The sequence below is a fragment of the Antedon bifida genome, chromosome 8, assembly GCF_963402885.1.
Source record: "Antedon bifida chromosome 8, ecAntBifi1.1, whole genome shotgun sequence".
NCBI lineage: Eukaryota > Metazoa > Echinodermata > Crinoidea > Comatulida > Antedonidae > Antedon > Antedon bifida.
Genome location: NC_136233.1, coordinates 19211913 through 19228100, shown reverse-complemented (window position 1 = coordinate 19228100; position 16188 = coordinate 19211913). Strand labels below are relative to the sequence as shown.

Genomic DNA, 16188 nt, shown 5'->3' with positions numbered 1-16188 from the left:
GTGTGATGTAATTAACTGTAACATTAGTAACTATACTATGCAATTCCTACGCAATGCGACATTTGCTGGTACATTACATTAACATTAAAAGAGTGTGTCTTTGGCGTTCCATACGATGCGAATAAATAGCGGAGGCAGACATTCCCGTGCATTATTACGTACCTGTACAAATACCCTCCTTTTAGAGGGAACAATATTGTTCATTAAGTAACGAGGAAAATGTGTTTTTTGCGTCCCTAATGTATCCCCGTCGTAATATCATTCTACTGCACTAATAATATATCTTAATATAATTAAATCGAGATTGACAGAAATAAAAATACGTACAAAATCAAAATACAGTTAGGCCTACAGAAAACAAATTTACCGCGCGTAATATTCATTGTTCTCAAGAGAAAGTCAAATAATTAACAGAATACCAATGTCTTTCTTCCAATAAACTTGTTTAATATTATTTTATACAACATAATATATTTGTAACTAAAAATAGAGAAAGACTAACGTACAGTAGTAGGCTGAATGAGGTGTACCCTGACATACCACAATAATTTACAAACGCAATTAGGAAAATGAGTTTCCTTGAATATCTGTGATACATAAATTATCATTTTCTTGCTTCTAAATAAATGCTTGGAAAATAGTTTTGCTATCAAGGGAATGGCGGCTCCGTTTGTACTATTATAGATGTGTTGTGATGTATCTAAATAGGCCTACATCAGTATACATATTGATTGACCTGATTGATCCAACGATTATTTATTCGTGTGATCTTGACTTAAAAGTGAAAGTACGCTAAAGATAAATTTGGATACAGTTGAGAATGAAATGTTTAGTAATATATAGAAATGGAAAAAGAGAGAAATCGAAATCGAGTTTTCAGACAAACCATTGTGTCGGTTGGCGTACGCGTGAAATCCATTGCAAGATACACATTCTACAAACAAGCTGAAGCCAAAGAATTGGCTTGCAGAAAACTGATACCATAACCTATTATGTATATTTATTCATAACGTTCTTCCACCTCGGATTTTTAGAGAGAAAAAAAACGTGCGCCCCGTACTGGTACATATTACAAACACAATCATAGCACCACAAAAACTCTCAAACAATAACTATGTTACTACTGTACTACCAAGGCATGCATTTAAACAAACAATGATATAAATATTATCTGATATAATACTGTATAAACTGAGTAATTGAAGTTGGAACTACAGTAATTGATTAGCATACAAATCTAAAAAAAAATACTGTTGTTGTTTTCTCCTTCATTTTCAGGTGTGCCATACTTTAGAAATGTTTTGGAAGTTTCATATTAAAGTTTAAAATTTCTATTCTTTTTTTTATAAAACCGTTACAACAACATTGATAATAAACTTACTTGTTCTTCGAAAGCAGTGATGAAGCGTGTTGAAAAGTAGTGCTCCAACAAATGTTGTAAGATAAGAATTTTACTTATTTTGAATGACTTAGAATAAGTAAACTATTTTTATTATTACATAAATGTGTCAATTTTACCACTATATGTAATTCCTGTAGCAACACTTTTGGTTTAATTACAATACTCATTCTGCCGAACAGAAAATAAGTCCGATTATTATAAATGTTGTTGTAAAGGTTTACTTTCTACAACTAGCAATAGAAATTTTAAAACCGGGGTAAACTATTTAATTGATATAAATCAATTTTTACTAGTATTAAATGATTTCTTGCATATATTATGGGACATAACAAGTATAATTATCATAGGCTCTGTATTCCAAATATCCAAGAATTAAATTGATCAAAGTTATCAGTTATTCAACCAAAATTATAAAAATCCTTAAATTTCTTGATCACAGTTCTCTATGTAATGGGAGTCGGGTTTAGTTTCATCTCCTTTCAGCAAGAAAAGTCAAAGTTTGTGGGAAAGGTAGGATAAGAGATGTCTCCATTTTGGTGGTGTGCATTGAAGCCTAACTTTTACTAACTTTTATTTATTTTTTTTTTGTGCGATTGACAAACTTGACCTTCTTTTCGCTTCTGCACACATTATTTGGAAATCTTTCCAATGAAAGACCTAAAAAAACAATTGATTAGAAATTACTTTTATTTTATATTTTTTCATAAATTGTTTTCATCAATAAATAAATTGTTTCATTAAATTTTACACAAGATTAATTTGTAGATAATTACAAAATCATTTTTCCAAAAATGTACGATATTAAATATAAATCACCTTATTCATTATCTCGTTCCTCCCACTGCATTGACCGCTGGACAGCTTTCAACCATTTTTTAAAACGCTTTTCACGAACTGAAACATAATTTGCATTCATTTATTTCATATAACCAAATTTACAAGATTAAAAAAAAATATTTATTCATCATCATTATTATTTTCCTCTACTCCGTAGAACATCATTTGTGAATATTCGTACATGAGTTGGTGACATTTATGCAGAGCCTGAGATTCCTAATTACCAAATTAAAATTTATTCATAAACGAATACCCTTTTCACATCTGCAAAAATTGTTACAACCTCAATTGTTATAACTTGTTACAAGTTGTTTTAGATGTTTTTGTAGGTGTGTAAAGGGTCTCATTTGAGGTTCTTAAGGGAGTTGCAGTAGTTTTATATTTAACCCTGGACCTTGGAGTTGTAAGACAGGAATGCTACACTACAGTTCCATATTCTTTGTATATGAATTTATTTCTAAAATTAAAAATGATTTTTGTCAACATAATATAATGTATATCATACAAACCTTTCTCATCGATAGCCGGGGTAAAAGTTGTTTTTCCATTTACGTCCTTTTCTTGGTTTATATCCCAAACTCCTACAGCCTTCCCAGCAGCCACTGCTGCACCAAGCGCTGTTGTTTCAAGCATCGTTGGACGTACTTAAAAAGAAAAACATCTTTGGTTTTAGGGAAGGTTTGTCAGATAGCCTCTATCCCGGGATATCCCTATTATGGTGAACACTTCCTGATAACGTCCCTATCTCCTATGCCATGTTATTTATTCTAACATTTTGTGTGGTATATTCAGGGATTACCCCACAATTATCGGGGGGGGGGACACTTTGTTCGGTGCTGATGGTGTCCCTTTAATGTTGCTTATTGCTCCATCATTTTGTGTTGTATTGCGTCTTTTCAGATTTAATACCATAATAGCTTTTCATGAAAAAAATGTTCTGATATGTAATTCAAAGAGCAGACAAGTAAAAACAAACTTTCTCCTTACCAACTGGAATACCTAGTAGATCTGCTTGGTCTTGCATTAAAAGATTATTAGCTGTCATACCACCATCAACTTGCAGCTGTCGTAAGGGAATACCGGAATCCTTATTCATTGCATCTAAAAGCTGAATTCGTTACAATCAACACATGTATTAAAATAAGTTTATACTACCATAATATACATCATCAACAATCATCTACAAAAATTACTTAATATTAATTAAGTATGCAGTATGCATTTGATTTGCCATTTAACATAGGTTTTTTGTGTGAAATGCAAAAGACACAATATAACAACCACCACATCCCCCTCCATTACAGGTTAGATGTTAAACTAGATCGACTTAGATGCAGAATATTTGTGATTTTTCTTTTCACAGATAATCTTCTTGCAAAAGGGAGGTCAGCCATAAGTACAGCAATAAAACCTTGTAAAGATGCTGGTACTTCTAACATCTAATTTTAATTTGATTATTAGCAGCATACTGCAGTTGGCCTTGACTGTGTATGTGTAAGGCCTTTAAACTTTGAACATTTAATTATTAAATAGCAATTTTGTGTTTCTTTCCCTTTCCAGCACGCAATTTGAATGTTTTATAATTATGTCTGTATATATGTAATAATATATCAAAATATCTATACCACAAACGATGTTTGTAAAAATAAAGCAAAGATAACAAAAAACATAGAAGAAACACAATTTCAATTTAGTTCAAAATAATCATGATGTATTTCAATGAATAATGAAGTTTTTCTTCTTCTTGCCTCTTTAGTTTGGAAGCTAACTGACTCCAGGGTTGCCCTGGCGATATGAGCTTTAGTAGAATACTGTGTCAGCCCACAAATCACACTGAAAAATAAACAAGAAGATCAGGTGAGTGAAATTAAACTGCACACAAAGTTAAGATACTTCTTAACTTTTTAGAAACAATGCTCTCCTATAGCTACTTTTTATTCAACCAACTGTGAACATTGCTATTGTTTTAGCTTTTACACCAGTCCCACCCAATTTCCCTATATTCCCAGTTTCCTGGACTTTCTGCATGCTCACTCATGAGGCCAATCGAAGTATATTGATCGAAAAACTTTGATTCAGAACTATGTGTATCGCAAACTTTATATCAACGATATTCAGTTTATCTTCAAATCTTTACATAAATTCTTGAAACAAGTACAGTAGTAACTTTTCCAGTGACTTTGCCAGAAAGATGTAACATACCCTCGTGCATCTGTCTGCCAATAGGGGGCATATAGTCCAGAGAAAGCAGGCACAAAGTAAACACCTCCACAGTCATCAACACTCTTTGCAAGTTCCTCTGCAAAATAATGTATTATATTAGAATTTATACATACTGCAGTGTTCAAGGGACATAAATATTATTAAAAGGATACTGCTTTAAAACCAGCTTTTAACACTAAACCTAACCTATATTTTGAGGTCACACCTATTTGTGGGGAAGGGGTTTTACTGTGTAATCATTGTGTTGCAATCATACACTGGAACTCAAACTTACCAATTTCATGAGCTTCCTTAATAAATCCCAAATTATCCCTAAGCCATCGCACAGCTGCACCAGTAATGGCAACCGATCCCTGAAAGAAGATACATTAGTTGTTTCCAAATGAAAATGTTTTTACCTTTGTATGTACACTCAGAGAAAACATTATTCATAAAGTAAAGGTACAGTATCTCGCATTCTCATGGTGTCAAGGCCTATAGCAAACAAAACTTAGCAAACAAAACTTGAAAAATTCAATAGACCAGACAGCAATATTTCTAAATCCTCCCTACGACTAGTACTGACTTCATCAAAAGGTTGTATAATTATTACTTGCTTATGGTTATCGCAGGCCTGCATATTTTCTCTCTTTGGCAATATGAAGAAATTCATTTTCATATTAAAAAATAAAATGGTGTGCTGTACCTCCAATGCAAACACTGTTGGTTCTTTTGGTCCCAGTTTGTAAGCAACTGTAGTAAGCATACCGTGAGCTGATTGAACTGCTTCCTCCCCAGTATTGTATAACAGGAAACAACCTGTACCATACCTGTATGCAGAAAAAAAAACGTTACCATCTTAACCCTACATAGACTTATTTTGTACTTTTCTATATTATCATTGTAAAAAATCAATAGAATTGAATTCTATAGCTGATTTTTTTTTTTTTTTGAAAGATTGACCTTAATACTGTAATAAGTTTCACATAATAACTCCTGGCAAACAGACTGTTTTTCTGACTGGAAGTCTTACTAAGAGAGCATGGGCCACTATTGGTTCATCCAGGTAAGTGCCAGCAACATATACTGTCATCACCAATATTGATCTCAGTAGTGAAAAAAATAAACTGTTGAATTGCTACTTTTTTCTGTATGTTGGTTTCAGATCCACTTACGTATTTTTGGCCATTCCTTTTTTGAAACAATTCTGACCAACTAAAGCAGCTTGTTGATCACCAAGAATCTAAGGGAAAACGTTTATATGATAGATATAGGAATTGTAGTAGCATATCTAACCAAAACTTAACTTTATATCCTTTTGGAGACCATGGTGTACTGCAAAATATATGTAATATTTGTGAATGTGTGTTTTAATATTATAATAAAGATAATATTGTAATAAAAATCATATTATTGATATTCACAATGGAAGAGTTTAAAAACAGATTGCATTAGGATAGTTAATTTGACAAAACGGTATGAAAATAAATTAAATAATTAATAGAAATACAATACCCCAGCAATAGGCATCCCTTTTAATACACCTTTGCTAAGATTTCCATACACTTCCGCTGAACTATGAATTTCTGGTAAAATTGACATTGGTATATCAAAGAACCTAGGAAAAACATTTGACTGAATAACAATTTCAAAAGAGGGGAGAAAATTCAAATTTGTGACACCTGTAATGAAGAAGCAATGCCTGGAAGAAAACTAAGACACATAGAACAATTTTAAATTTCTGAATCGCCAAGAGTAACCTCACTTTCAATGTCATCATGTTTTTTTTATTTTCTATTCTGACATTCTACCATTTGCATGTCATCAAATGTATATTTATTAAACATTTGGCAACTACCCAAAGGCCAAACATAAAAGTGCATACCTCTTGATAAATTTATATACATATTTAAAACAGTTCAAGAAACGATAAACCGTGGTAAACATTAAAAGTTCATCTTTCTTTTGTCCCCCATCCCCTTCAAATACAGTGTAGCAAAAACCATCTCATATCTCCACTTCACCCATTCTATTTCACCACATGCAGTAGTCTTACTTGCATAAGTCTTCATCCCACTGCAGTGTTTTAAGGTTCATCAGCATGGTTCTGCTAGCGTTGGTGACATCAGTCAGATGCGCTCCTCCACTCACTCCACCCGTCATGTTCTAAAAATAGATCAATCATGCAGTTGTTCGCCATAAAAATTACTCCAATGGAAGACAGAATAAAAGAAGCTGGATTGATAATTTTAAGTAAGTTCAGAGGAGTTTGAGGGGTTTCCATAACCCATACCTTTCTCAAACTAGGGTTCAGCAGTGAAGTATGATAAATATGTAGCCTACATATAGGCTATATAGCCTAGCTCATGACGATTTTTGCTTCTTTTGTGAAAAAACGAACGCCGTTGTAAAAATCCTAGCTATGCTCTTGTTGTTTGTTACCAAAGACTCCTGCATATACTACCAGTCTTCAGATATTGTTTTTCAACTACCTACCCACAACAGCCAAGAATCGATAGTTCCAAATAGGCAGCTACCATTTTTTACAGCATCTTGAACAGCAGGAATGTTGTCCATTAACCACCTCACCTTCACAGCACTGAAATATGTTGACAGTGGAAGACCACACTTTGGCTATGTATAGAACAGTAAAAATCGACTTATGAAGGTTGAAATTAGTTGTAGCACAACATGCATTTAGGTTCAATCCATATACATAATTCTTATCTATTTTGTTCTGCTTTGCACTTTTGTTCATGCCTTGCGAGTCAAAAACACAGATTATTACAGAATTCTTATATATATTTTTGTAATCCTATTTTCATCCCTGTTTTAAATAAGTAAAAATAAATAAATACTCGACTATCAAGTCGAAAATCACAATTTTCAAGTAGCAGCTCAGTGCCAAGATATGACTCTAAGGAATGAAGAATTACTTAAAGACCCCTTCCCTGCAATTTTGGACGTTTTTTGGAAAATAATACATATATATCACTTTAAAAACATTAAACCATGTCATTCCTTGTCTTAAATGTACGTTTTATGGTAAATTATGATCAAAAGTGAGAAACAATGCACTACCTAAGTAGCTCGCGGCGATCGACCTCTCGTGGACGGTCTTAGGCCTAGCCTAGCTAAGCTTAGTTTTGTAGGCCTAGCTGGTAAACATCGGTAACGTACGAACATCGTACGCTAGCTATATACCTAGCCTGACGTTGTATAGTTGCTGCATTAATTGTCTTTCTATTTTTGCCAGACTCCGTTGATACAAATTGGGGAAAACCCGGTATTTTCGCTGAAAAGTTAGGAGTCTTCCATTTGTTTTGGCCTCACGATCGATCGAAAAGTGGGCGAATTACAGGTGAAAAACAAAAATATCAATCCGCGCGCAATGCATTTTGGGATTTATAGCGGGCCGCTATAATTATTAGAATCGACTTATTTTTCACATTTTTAACCGTTTAAAGACAAAAAAAGTTATCACAATAGGACCATATAGTATTATTTTTACATTAAATATAGTTTGTGATCTTAAATTAGATCTAAAAAACGTAGGGAAGGGGGCTTTAATTTATCCACCACCAAACATACTGTAACAGCACATCTTCTGAGAAGTTCACTGGACTTTATTGTAGTTTTTGTTTATTTATTGTAAATTCATAAACTTAAATTACCTTGAGGAATTCTTTGTTTTTATTTGGAGTCTTGTTGATTAGTTTATCTACAGTTGATGCAGTTCTGTTGTCCAACCACACTGGGAAAAAAATGTTTATATTACTGGTTTTTAGCCCATTCTTCACACCATACATTATTTTGTTTGCTGCCCTCATTTGCCCTGACCAAGTGTTGATTATGTAAATTAGTTGGTAAGCTCAAAACTTGTCTTTTCATCATTTTGACAACATTGATTGATTGCTTATGTACTGTTTTCATTAATAATAATTCATTAACAGTTCAGTTGAGTTATATTATACTATAAAAAATCAAAATATTCATGTTAAAAGTTATGAGGCTACAATAAAAAGTGGATGCCAAAAATAAAGGATTGAGTCAATCGATCTCATCAGTTCTTGGAGGTTATCAAAGGTTGGGTGCTAGGTCAAAAATAGAGCAGGTTGAAAGAGCCTTAAATAAACTTCTGATTGAGTGGAAGAATTTAACATTTCCATTAGTTATCAACAAAATTGATAAGCAAAACAAGTTATTAAGCAATAATAAATAAGCAATAAAATAAAATACATGCTCTCTTAATTTAATCTCACCAATAGCTGGATGCAATGGTTTTCCTGTTGTTCTATCCCACACAACGGTTGTTTCACGTTGGTTTGTGATCCCGATAGCCTTCATACAACTTGCATCAATGTTCTTTGCTGCCAGCTTCTTCATGGTTTCCTCGATGCATGTATAAACAGTTTCCAGAATCTCTAACGGGTCCTCTTCAACCCATCTGCCATAAATGTTATGATTTTTATTTTAATTTAAAATAAAATTCTCTTTAATTGATAATTGGTACAGTTACATTTTCTACATTTTTCACTCTACATCCCATCCCCACTTTTTTTTGTCTGGTTTCATGGTTCTTTAAGCACTATCTACACTATCAAACTTGTTGACAAAAAAGTGTGATGTGTCCAAATATGGTATTAATATGATGTCATCGTGTCCTTTGTTTATATCTTAAATAATATATACGGTATTATATATGGGCCTCTGGGTGTTTATTGTTGAGGGGGGTGTTTAGTGGGTTGGGTTATTCGAGTAACATGTATATTCAATTTTATATATAATTTTATGATAAAATACAGTTAAAATTGTAGCAAAATGCTTGATAAATTGTAGATCATGGCAGTCAATAAATTCTAAAAAAATAAATTAAAGTTAACTAAGTTAACTTTATACTCTATTTAAATTTAAAAAGAATTGAAAGTGGGTGAATGTTAGACAAAATGATAATAAAAAAAACAATGTTAGATAACTCATTATCATTTTAACAATGTTCATTGATGTCCTTGAAACTTCATGTTTCAAAAGTAGGTCAGAAGTTTATTTGTTTATAGCTATATGTATATCTTTTATACACAACTTGACCTTCTCTGTGTCATTCACAAGTACAAAGGTTAATCAAATTTCATTGTCAACATGCTGAAGATATTTTTTTATAGGAAAGAATATATAATCAAGGGTTGATATCTGTTGTGTGAAAAGTATCATAAAACAATATCATCTGTCGGTACTGGTATTTTCAGGCTTGTATAGTATAGTGGTTTAGTCTTTTTATTTTATATTCACTATGAGCAACACACACAGCACACTTCTGACTATTTTTGTATTCCTTGATGAGTGATAAAGATCCCAAAGTTAATTTCATTGTCAATTTGCAGGGTGCCATCTTTTTCCATTGGGACTGATAATTTAAAATATATAGATATAAAAACAGAGAACTTTTGTTTTTAGAATTTTATGCAAAGCACACTAGTGGTCCGTATAAACATTTTAATTCTTATTCAATTTTCATGAATGGCTGATGATGCAAGAGTGTTCTGGTTCCCTGCTGTGATATATTCCTCTTAAATATTAAGTATTTATAAAACTTAATTCAATAATAAATATTTAAGTATTTCCCTTAAATTTTATTCACTTTGATATGAGATTTTTTTAATTTTAAGGGTGTTTTCCTTAACCTCATATGAATGATGAATACAGCCACAGGAGCATAAACATTTTGTAAAAATAGCCTGAAAATAATGGACATTCTAATTGTTCTATTCAACTTATGTGAATATGTTTACCATTAATTTTTTTTAAATTTCTTTTCTATCCATATAAATCTATTAAATCACTCAATATGGGAAGAAACATCTGTGAAGTAAGCGCTGATGCCCTTGAAAATACTATTTAAATGCATTCCTAAGCCCTGAATGCCCTCCCATAATTAAGTTAGCATGAATTTTAAAATAACACAGTAGTATTCAATTTTCATTAATATGCCAACAATGTTTTTAGAAACACCACTATTTCCCATTCATCTTACCCTTCTTTTGGAAACATCTGTGTCAACTCTGTTTGATGGAAACATATCAACTCGGACGTTTTACTGGAAAAAACCTTTGAAGAATGCAACAAAACAGAAAAACTGGTCAGTAGTAAAATGTCAAATTATGATTTTACTGTAATTTATATTTTACTTTTTTATTGAAATTTTAACATAGGAGTAGGAATATTATAGTATGCAATCTCTGACCTTCAAATTTACTAAATGCAAATATTTGAACAACATGATTGGTGGGTTTTGAAATGTCACAAACTTTACAAGGTAGTCATCTAAATATAAATCCTAATCATTCTTGCAAATATTTCAATTGACATTTACAACAACAATCTAAATATTCATAAGGCCACCACATAAAAGATTAACTGCCCACACTGCTGATACTTTAGCTAAAATAAATACAGTAGATAAAAAGAAATAGCCTATCACATCAATCAACATGAACACACCCCACTGCCACCTTCGCACACCCCCACCACAAATTAATGCTTATCTCCTGAATTCATTCATGCTTGACTTACCAAAAACCGTGTGCTGCTGGTACCTTGATCGACAGCTCCAATTAAAGGACCGATATCGGTGTTTTTCGCAGACATATTGAACACAAATTATCGAGATATATATCACAACTTTAACTATAAATCGGAATTGGGACAGAGCAGGGTCAAACCGTTCTGTAAGGGTCAGAAACGTGTTATGAGTGCTTTGTAAACATTCGTTTTCTCTCATCAGAGTGTGGTCTTGAGGCTGTGTGCAACCAAGCATGTAAATAATTATGTATCCTCTGTTGTATGTTGTGATTGGTTACCTACCAACTTTGGAATAATTCATTATAACTAAAGGGATGTTAGTAGTATATAATTTGTTGACGATATTTTATTAAGTATATAATAGTATAACTGTAGTGAAAACGGCAAAAATAAGACGGAAAGAAATGAAATATACAAATAATAATAATAATAATAATAATTTAATGCACCGAAATCCTCAATGGCTTAGGAATTAATTAATTTCATTAAACTTACTTAGGATTTGTTATTGCAATCGGAGTTAACTGGTTTAAATTGATTTGCAATAACCAACTATCTTAGTTTATTTAAATCTTACATATAAATCTTATTTATTTTTTTAAAAAAATACGTGCTTACCGTTACCCGTATAGGTGTACTGTAGTTCGAACAATTCACATTAGATGCTCTCGTCTGAGTTCCATTTTGCTCCTACAAAATTCTGTCAAAGGAAGCTCATCCCTTCCCCCATTTCAAAATTGGTCATGTCATGGCATGCCATGACCAATTGCCGGCAACAATGTTGATATAATAACGCAATACGTTTTTCTTTGCATACATCGGTTTTTTTAAAGAAACTTTGCGCGTGCCATACTTAATACTATAATAGGCCCACGATTCTACACTCAAAATAAATCGAACCAAGGACTTAATTTAACTTTGAGCGTCAAAAAGATAACATTTAATATTTGTCTTTTGTATGGTACGCTTAGGTATGGCACGCGCAAACATCAATGGTCTCAACAAATCTATTGATTGATTTGTAAAGTAACACTTTTAAATGTTGCGATATACTTTACCCTGTTCATATTCACAGATGTAAGGCGTGGAGGTTGCAGGCTGGTTACAGGTCTCTGTAGTCCATCGGAACCCGTTTGAATAATCAAGACGCGTGCATTTGCGTCCGCTTGTAGACGGTTCTGTTACCCAGTCTGAATAGCTGTAAAATGATCGAACATGTAGTAAAGTGAAGTTCCCGTAGCAAATTATACGTTGGTAATGCCAGTCAGAACTTTTAAGCTATAAATGAAACAGGTTTTAAGATAACTGGCAATCCGATCTTTAGATGTTCTTTTTTTTTTGCGATGAACTAGAAACCGGCTTATGACGTCATATGGAAGTACTATTCACATAAGTTGAATTAGGTTTGGTATATAAAAAGGCGGGAATTGTCGACTGTATCCAATTTGGTCGATTCTAACGTCTCCAAAAAAAAAGTGTTATAATAGTGGACGACGACTTGGACAAATGTATAATTTACATAAATCCGATGTCGTACAGACAAACATTTCGTATCATTATTATAGTGAGGCCTAATGTGGGCTCCAAGTCGTGTTAGGAACTAATAACTCACCTATAAAGAAGACCATTCTCCCATTGGAATGGTGCTCCTGTAGTTGGTTGATGAAGACCAATCCAAAAGTCAAACGTATAATGGTTCACCATTCCTTGGATTGCCTGCTGCTCTTCACTTGACGTGATGGTCGCCAGGCGATATCCCGTGCCACGCAATTCACATGCACTTGACGCGGTCGACCAGGTGGTTGCCGTGACGTCATGGATGTAGTAACATGATGTTTCGTAACTTTGTTCGCCGATTGGACAACCTATAATTTAAGTTTTCAAAATTCAAAACTACTATAAAAAAGAATCATGTCAAGATTACTACAGTATAGTAACTGCAGTAGAATATAATTATGAGTCTATGTGAGTGAATTATCACAATCAATATAGCCTTCTTCTTCTTCTTCTTCTTCTTCATGTACCAAGTCCGGTTCTCAGCGACTCTGAAAAATTCTTCAAAATTCAGTTTGAGTTCTTTTGCAATCCTTTCTATAAACATAGCTCTTTGATTTCCTCTTGATTTCCTCCCTTCGATCTTCCCTGTTAAAATTAAATGTTCCAGTTTTTTCTTTCTGAGCAGATGTCCCATAAAATTATATTTCCTCCATTCCATGCCAGCTGTTTCACTATCTGTAATCATGACTTATTATAGGCCTACATCATTTTTTATTTCACAAACTAACTTGAATTTTTAAAAAATAAGTTGAATCTTACCCTTGACTGTTGGTATGAGTAAAAATAATATAAAACAGAAATGACTTCGCATGCCTAACATTGTGAAACAGCACTATTTGTGGTTGGTTCCTTGAATAAGTACTAATAATGTAATCGAGAACCAGAAAGCTGGGTTATATAGACGCGTCGCATCATACATTATTCGAAATTTAATAATTTCTTTTCCCTAATCAAGTAATTACATTACCTAGCCGTTAATTTGTTGTAACGTTGACTAATTGCGTATTTTTTCATTATTTATATGGTATATGCTACGTCATTTAACAAATCACACAAAGATTGAATTATGATTGATTCTTTGCGTAAAGCAATTTATTATCAGCTTTGTATGCTTTTTGTTTGTTTGTTGTATGTTTATTCGTTGGTTTGTACATTTTGTAAAATAATTACTTTAAAAAAGGAACAAGAAAATGGTTATTTATATAATCTCGAGGAATGTGCATCTTCTATACTATGAGCAAAAATATTTAATAGCACGCCCTCTTTGTCGTACTCCCCTGGACTTTACCAAGCATTTCCCTCAGTTTCCGATCGAGTGCTTATTGATTGATCTCAACGTTTTAGCAAAAAATGGAAATAAACAATCCGAGTTATTCAAAGCAGTCATGTAAATACCAAATCTAAAAATAGCATAAAAGGGAAATTTTGAAATGAAAAAGAAAATAGTTTTGGGTCACGATTCCGGATGATGTTTATGTAAGGTTTCTATAAATGCTATCAGTATTGTATGTTCCCGCAGAACACATTCATAAACCATACGTTCCTTTGGTTTCTTTTTTTTATATAGAAGTTTGTTAATGTTATATTTTTTAATATAGAAACTGTGTGACATTTCGTAACATGGTGACTATCGTAGCTAACTTTATGCCACTTTGTGTTTTACTCGGGTCAGATGTTGTTGTAACGGGTGGTGTGGAAGGAATTGAAGAAAACCACGTAGTAAGCTGGCTTAGAAATGGAGAAGAGATTACTAGAGGAGAAGAAATATTGACAGACGACCACTGCAGTGAACGTATACATCCTCGTGTTGGCGCCAATGGTTTATTCATGCTTGAAATAACAAATGTAGAGCAAGTTGATGAAGCTACGTATTCTCTGAGAGTTTACGAACGGCGCCATGACGGAACTCTCAATCAAATTGCACAACGTGACGTCATGTTTGTTAACGTTGGCCAACAATGCGATGACGACATGGATTACAGAATGGACATTGTTTACAATACAAGAGGAGGAGAATCTAATCAAGATTTTGGTTATGCATAACAACTACTGTATAACTTTCTTGGTTGATGTTGTAGGCCTATGTTACATTATATAAATTAATTGCAACATTTACTGATTCGTTTTAGACTTTGTTGTTAACCGAAATGGTAATCTTCTTATATATTAGCAAAATTACATATAGAATATGATATTTAGCGCTAAGAAACTGAGCGAAACACTTGGCAAGATAAAGAAAGCAAAAGAGGGCGTGCTATTTGTTATTTCGGCCCATGTTGAAGATAAGCATAACTTAAGCATTTGACGTCACCAATATATCGATTTGCTGAAATACACAGTAGGCATGGTTTGTAAATGACATTATTCGGAACGATAACTTAAAAATTCTTGAAAACAAACAAACCGGCTACCTGTACTTTTAATCAAGAAATGAGGGTATTTACAACTATGGAAAATCTTTTGAATATTGATTTGATTTGAATTTATTTGGAAAATCATCATAAAAAATACATACAAAGTGATAACATAAATTACGGACATTACAAATAATACATTTATAAAAGATTTTCCAGGATAGCCCAAAAAGCTTATCAGCTTATTTCCATTGGGATCCTTTATTATAGATGAGGATATTTACAACTATGGAAAATCTTTTGAATATTATAGAACTACATACTGTGGTAAAATGACTACCCGTCCTTTTATAATAAATATCAAATAATCAATATAATATAATATTAATCACAATAAAATCGACTTCTACAGTTTATGTCTTGTTTCTCTTCCTTATAATCAATATTATACTTTAAATATATGAAAATAAAGTAAATGTAATTGTACAGGTCTTTTTTGGCTGATAGGTAGGATTACATATCTGAAGAAAATATCTGAAGCAGGCCGCTGACCTGAGTTCGGAGAAACGGCACGAATTTGCCAAACCTTTGGTAAAATAGTCTTTATGCACCATATAACACCATCTCACCATTATTCAAATTGTACACCCATGGTCGGTTAGTTAGTCATTCAACCGTTAACGAAGTCTAGTTAAACTGGGAAATCCGTTAGTTTTATATAAATAATGCCTATCGATTGTAATTGTGGTTTGGATCAGCAGAACTATCACGTTTGAAGGGAAAATACATTGCAAAAGTGAGTCAATTAAATCATTTATTTTGCTTGCATTTTATAGTGTCTGTTGCATGTGTAATATTAGGAAATACTCATCTACGTTATATTCTAAAAGTCACTGATCTGATGTTTCCATTATTTGAAACGAATTGGGAAACCAGAAATACTTATAAGCCTACTGTATATGCATCACATATTCCTTTGAAAGAAGGCATAGAGTAGAAATTATTAATGTTTTGCTTATCATAGGTTTGGGCCGTAGGCGTAATTTTGGTGCAAAACTAATTAGGCAACAAACGATGACATTTTACCTGGGTGTTGTGTTTAACAATAGGTGTCTGGCTTTTTCAACTTGCTACAAACTGACCGGCGCAAAGAATAAGTTGCTGAAGCTATTTTCTATGCCTTGTCGTTCACTACAGGTATAAGAACATGCTGATTATCTCTGAGCTGTTACCAACGTGCGTATTCCTTGGTTCAAC

At 32.9% G+C, this 16188-nt stretch overlaps 2 protein-coding genes across 2 annotated transcripts; both read right to left on the bottom strand.

Annotated features, from left to right (window-relative positions):
- Positions 1-434: 434 nt before the first annotated feature.
- On the bottom strand, positions 435-11237 carry LOC144849720 (glycerol kinase-like). Its single transcript, XM_078706742.1, has 16 exons — positions 11012-11237; positions 10473-10546; positions 8704-8888; positions 8116-8195; positions 6938-7075; positions 6498-6607; positions 5957-6059; positions 5617-5684; positions 5148-5271; positions 4737-4815; positions 4442-4538; positions 3988-4072; positions 3227-3347; positions 2749-2883; positions 2219-2296; positions 435-2059 (listed from the first exon to the last, which is right to left on the bottom strand). Exons 1-15 carry the CDS (start codon positions 11084-11086, stop codon positions 2220-2222), a joined length of 1551 nt encoding a protein of 516 aa, XP_078562868.1. The 5' UTR covers positions 11087-11237; the 3' UTR covers positions 435-2059; position 2219.
- Positions 11238-11985: 748 nt separating this feature from the next.
- On the bottom strand, positions 11986-16188 carry LOC144849730 (regenerating islet-derived protein 3-beta-like). Its single transcript, XM_078706759.1, has 3 exons — positions 16018-16188; positions 12633-12885; positions 11986-12218 (listed from the first exon to the last, which is right to left on the bottom strand). Exons 2-3 carry the CDS (start codon positions 12722-12724, stop codon positions 12056-12058), a joined length of 255 nt encoding a protein of 84 aa, XP_078562885.1. The 5' UTR covers positions 12725-12885; positions 16018-16188; the 3' UTR covers positions 11986-12055.

Bases quoted from the DNA above. Each gene is read 5' to 3' on its own strand.
- LOC144849730 (XM_078706759.1), bottom strand. From the start codon at position 12,724: ATGGTGAACCATTATACGTTTGACTTTTGGATTGGTCTTCATCAACCA. The intron at 12,219-12,632 runs GTGAGTTATTAG...ATCATTTTACAG, and splicing joins GAGAATGGTCTTCTTTATAG to CTATTCAGACTGGGTAACAG.
- LOC144849720 (XM_078706742.1), bottom strand. From the start codon at position 11,086: ATGTCTGCGAAAAACACCGATATCGGTCCTTTAATTGGAGCTGTCGAT. The intron at 8,889-10,472 runs GTAAGATGAATG...CATTTATGGCAG, and splicing joins CAGATGTTTCCAAAAGAAGG to ATGGGTTGAAGAGGACCCGT. The intron at 3,348-3,987 runs GCAAGAAGAAGA...TAACGAATTCAG, and splicing joins TTAGCTTCCAAACTAAAGAG to CTTTTAGATGCAATGAATAA.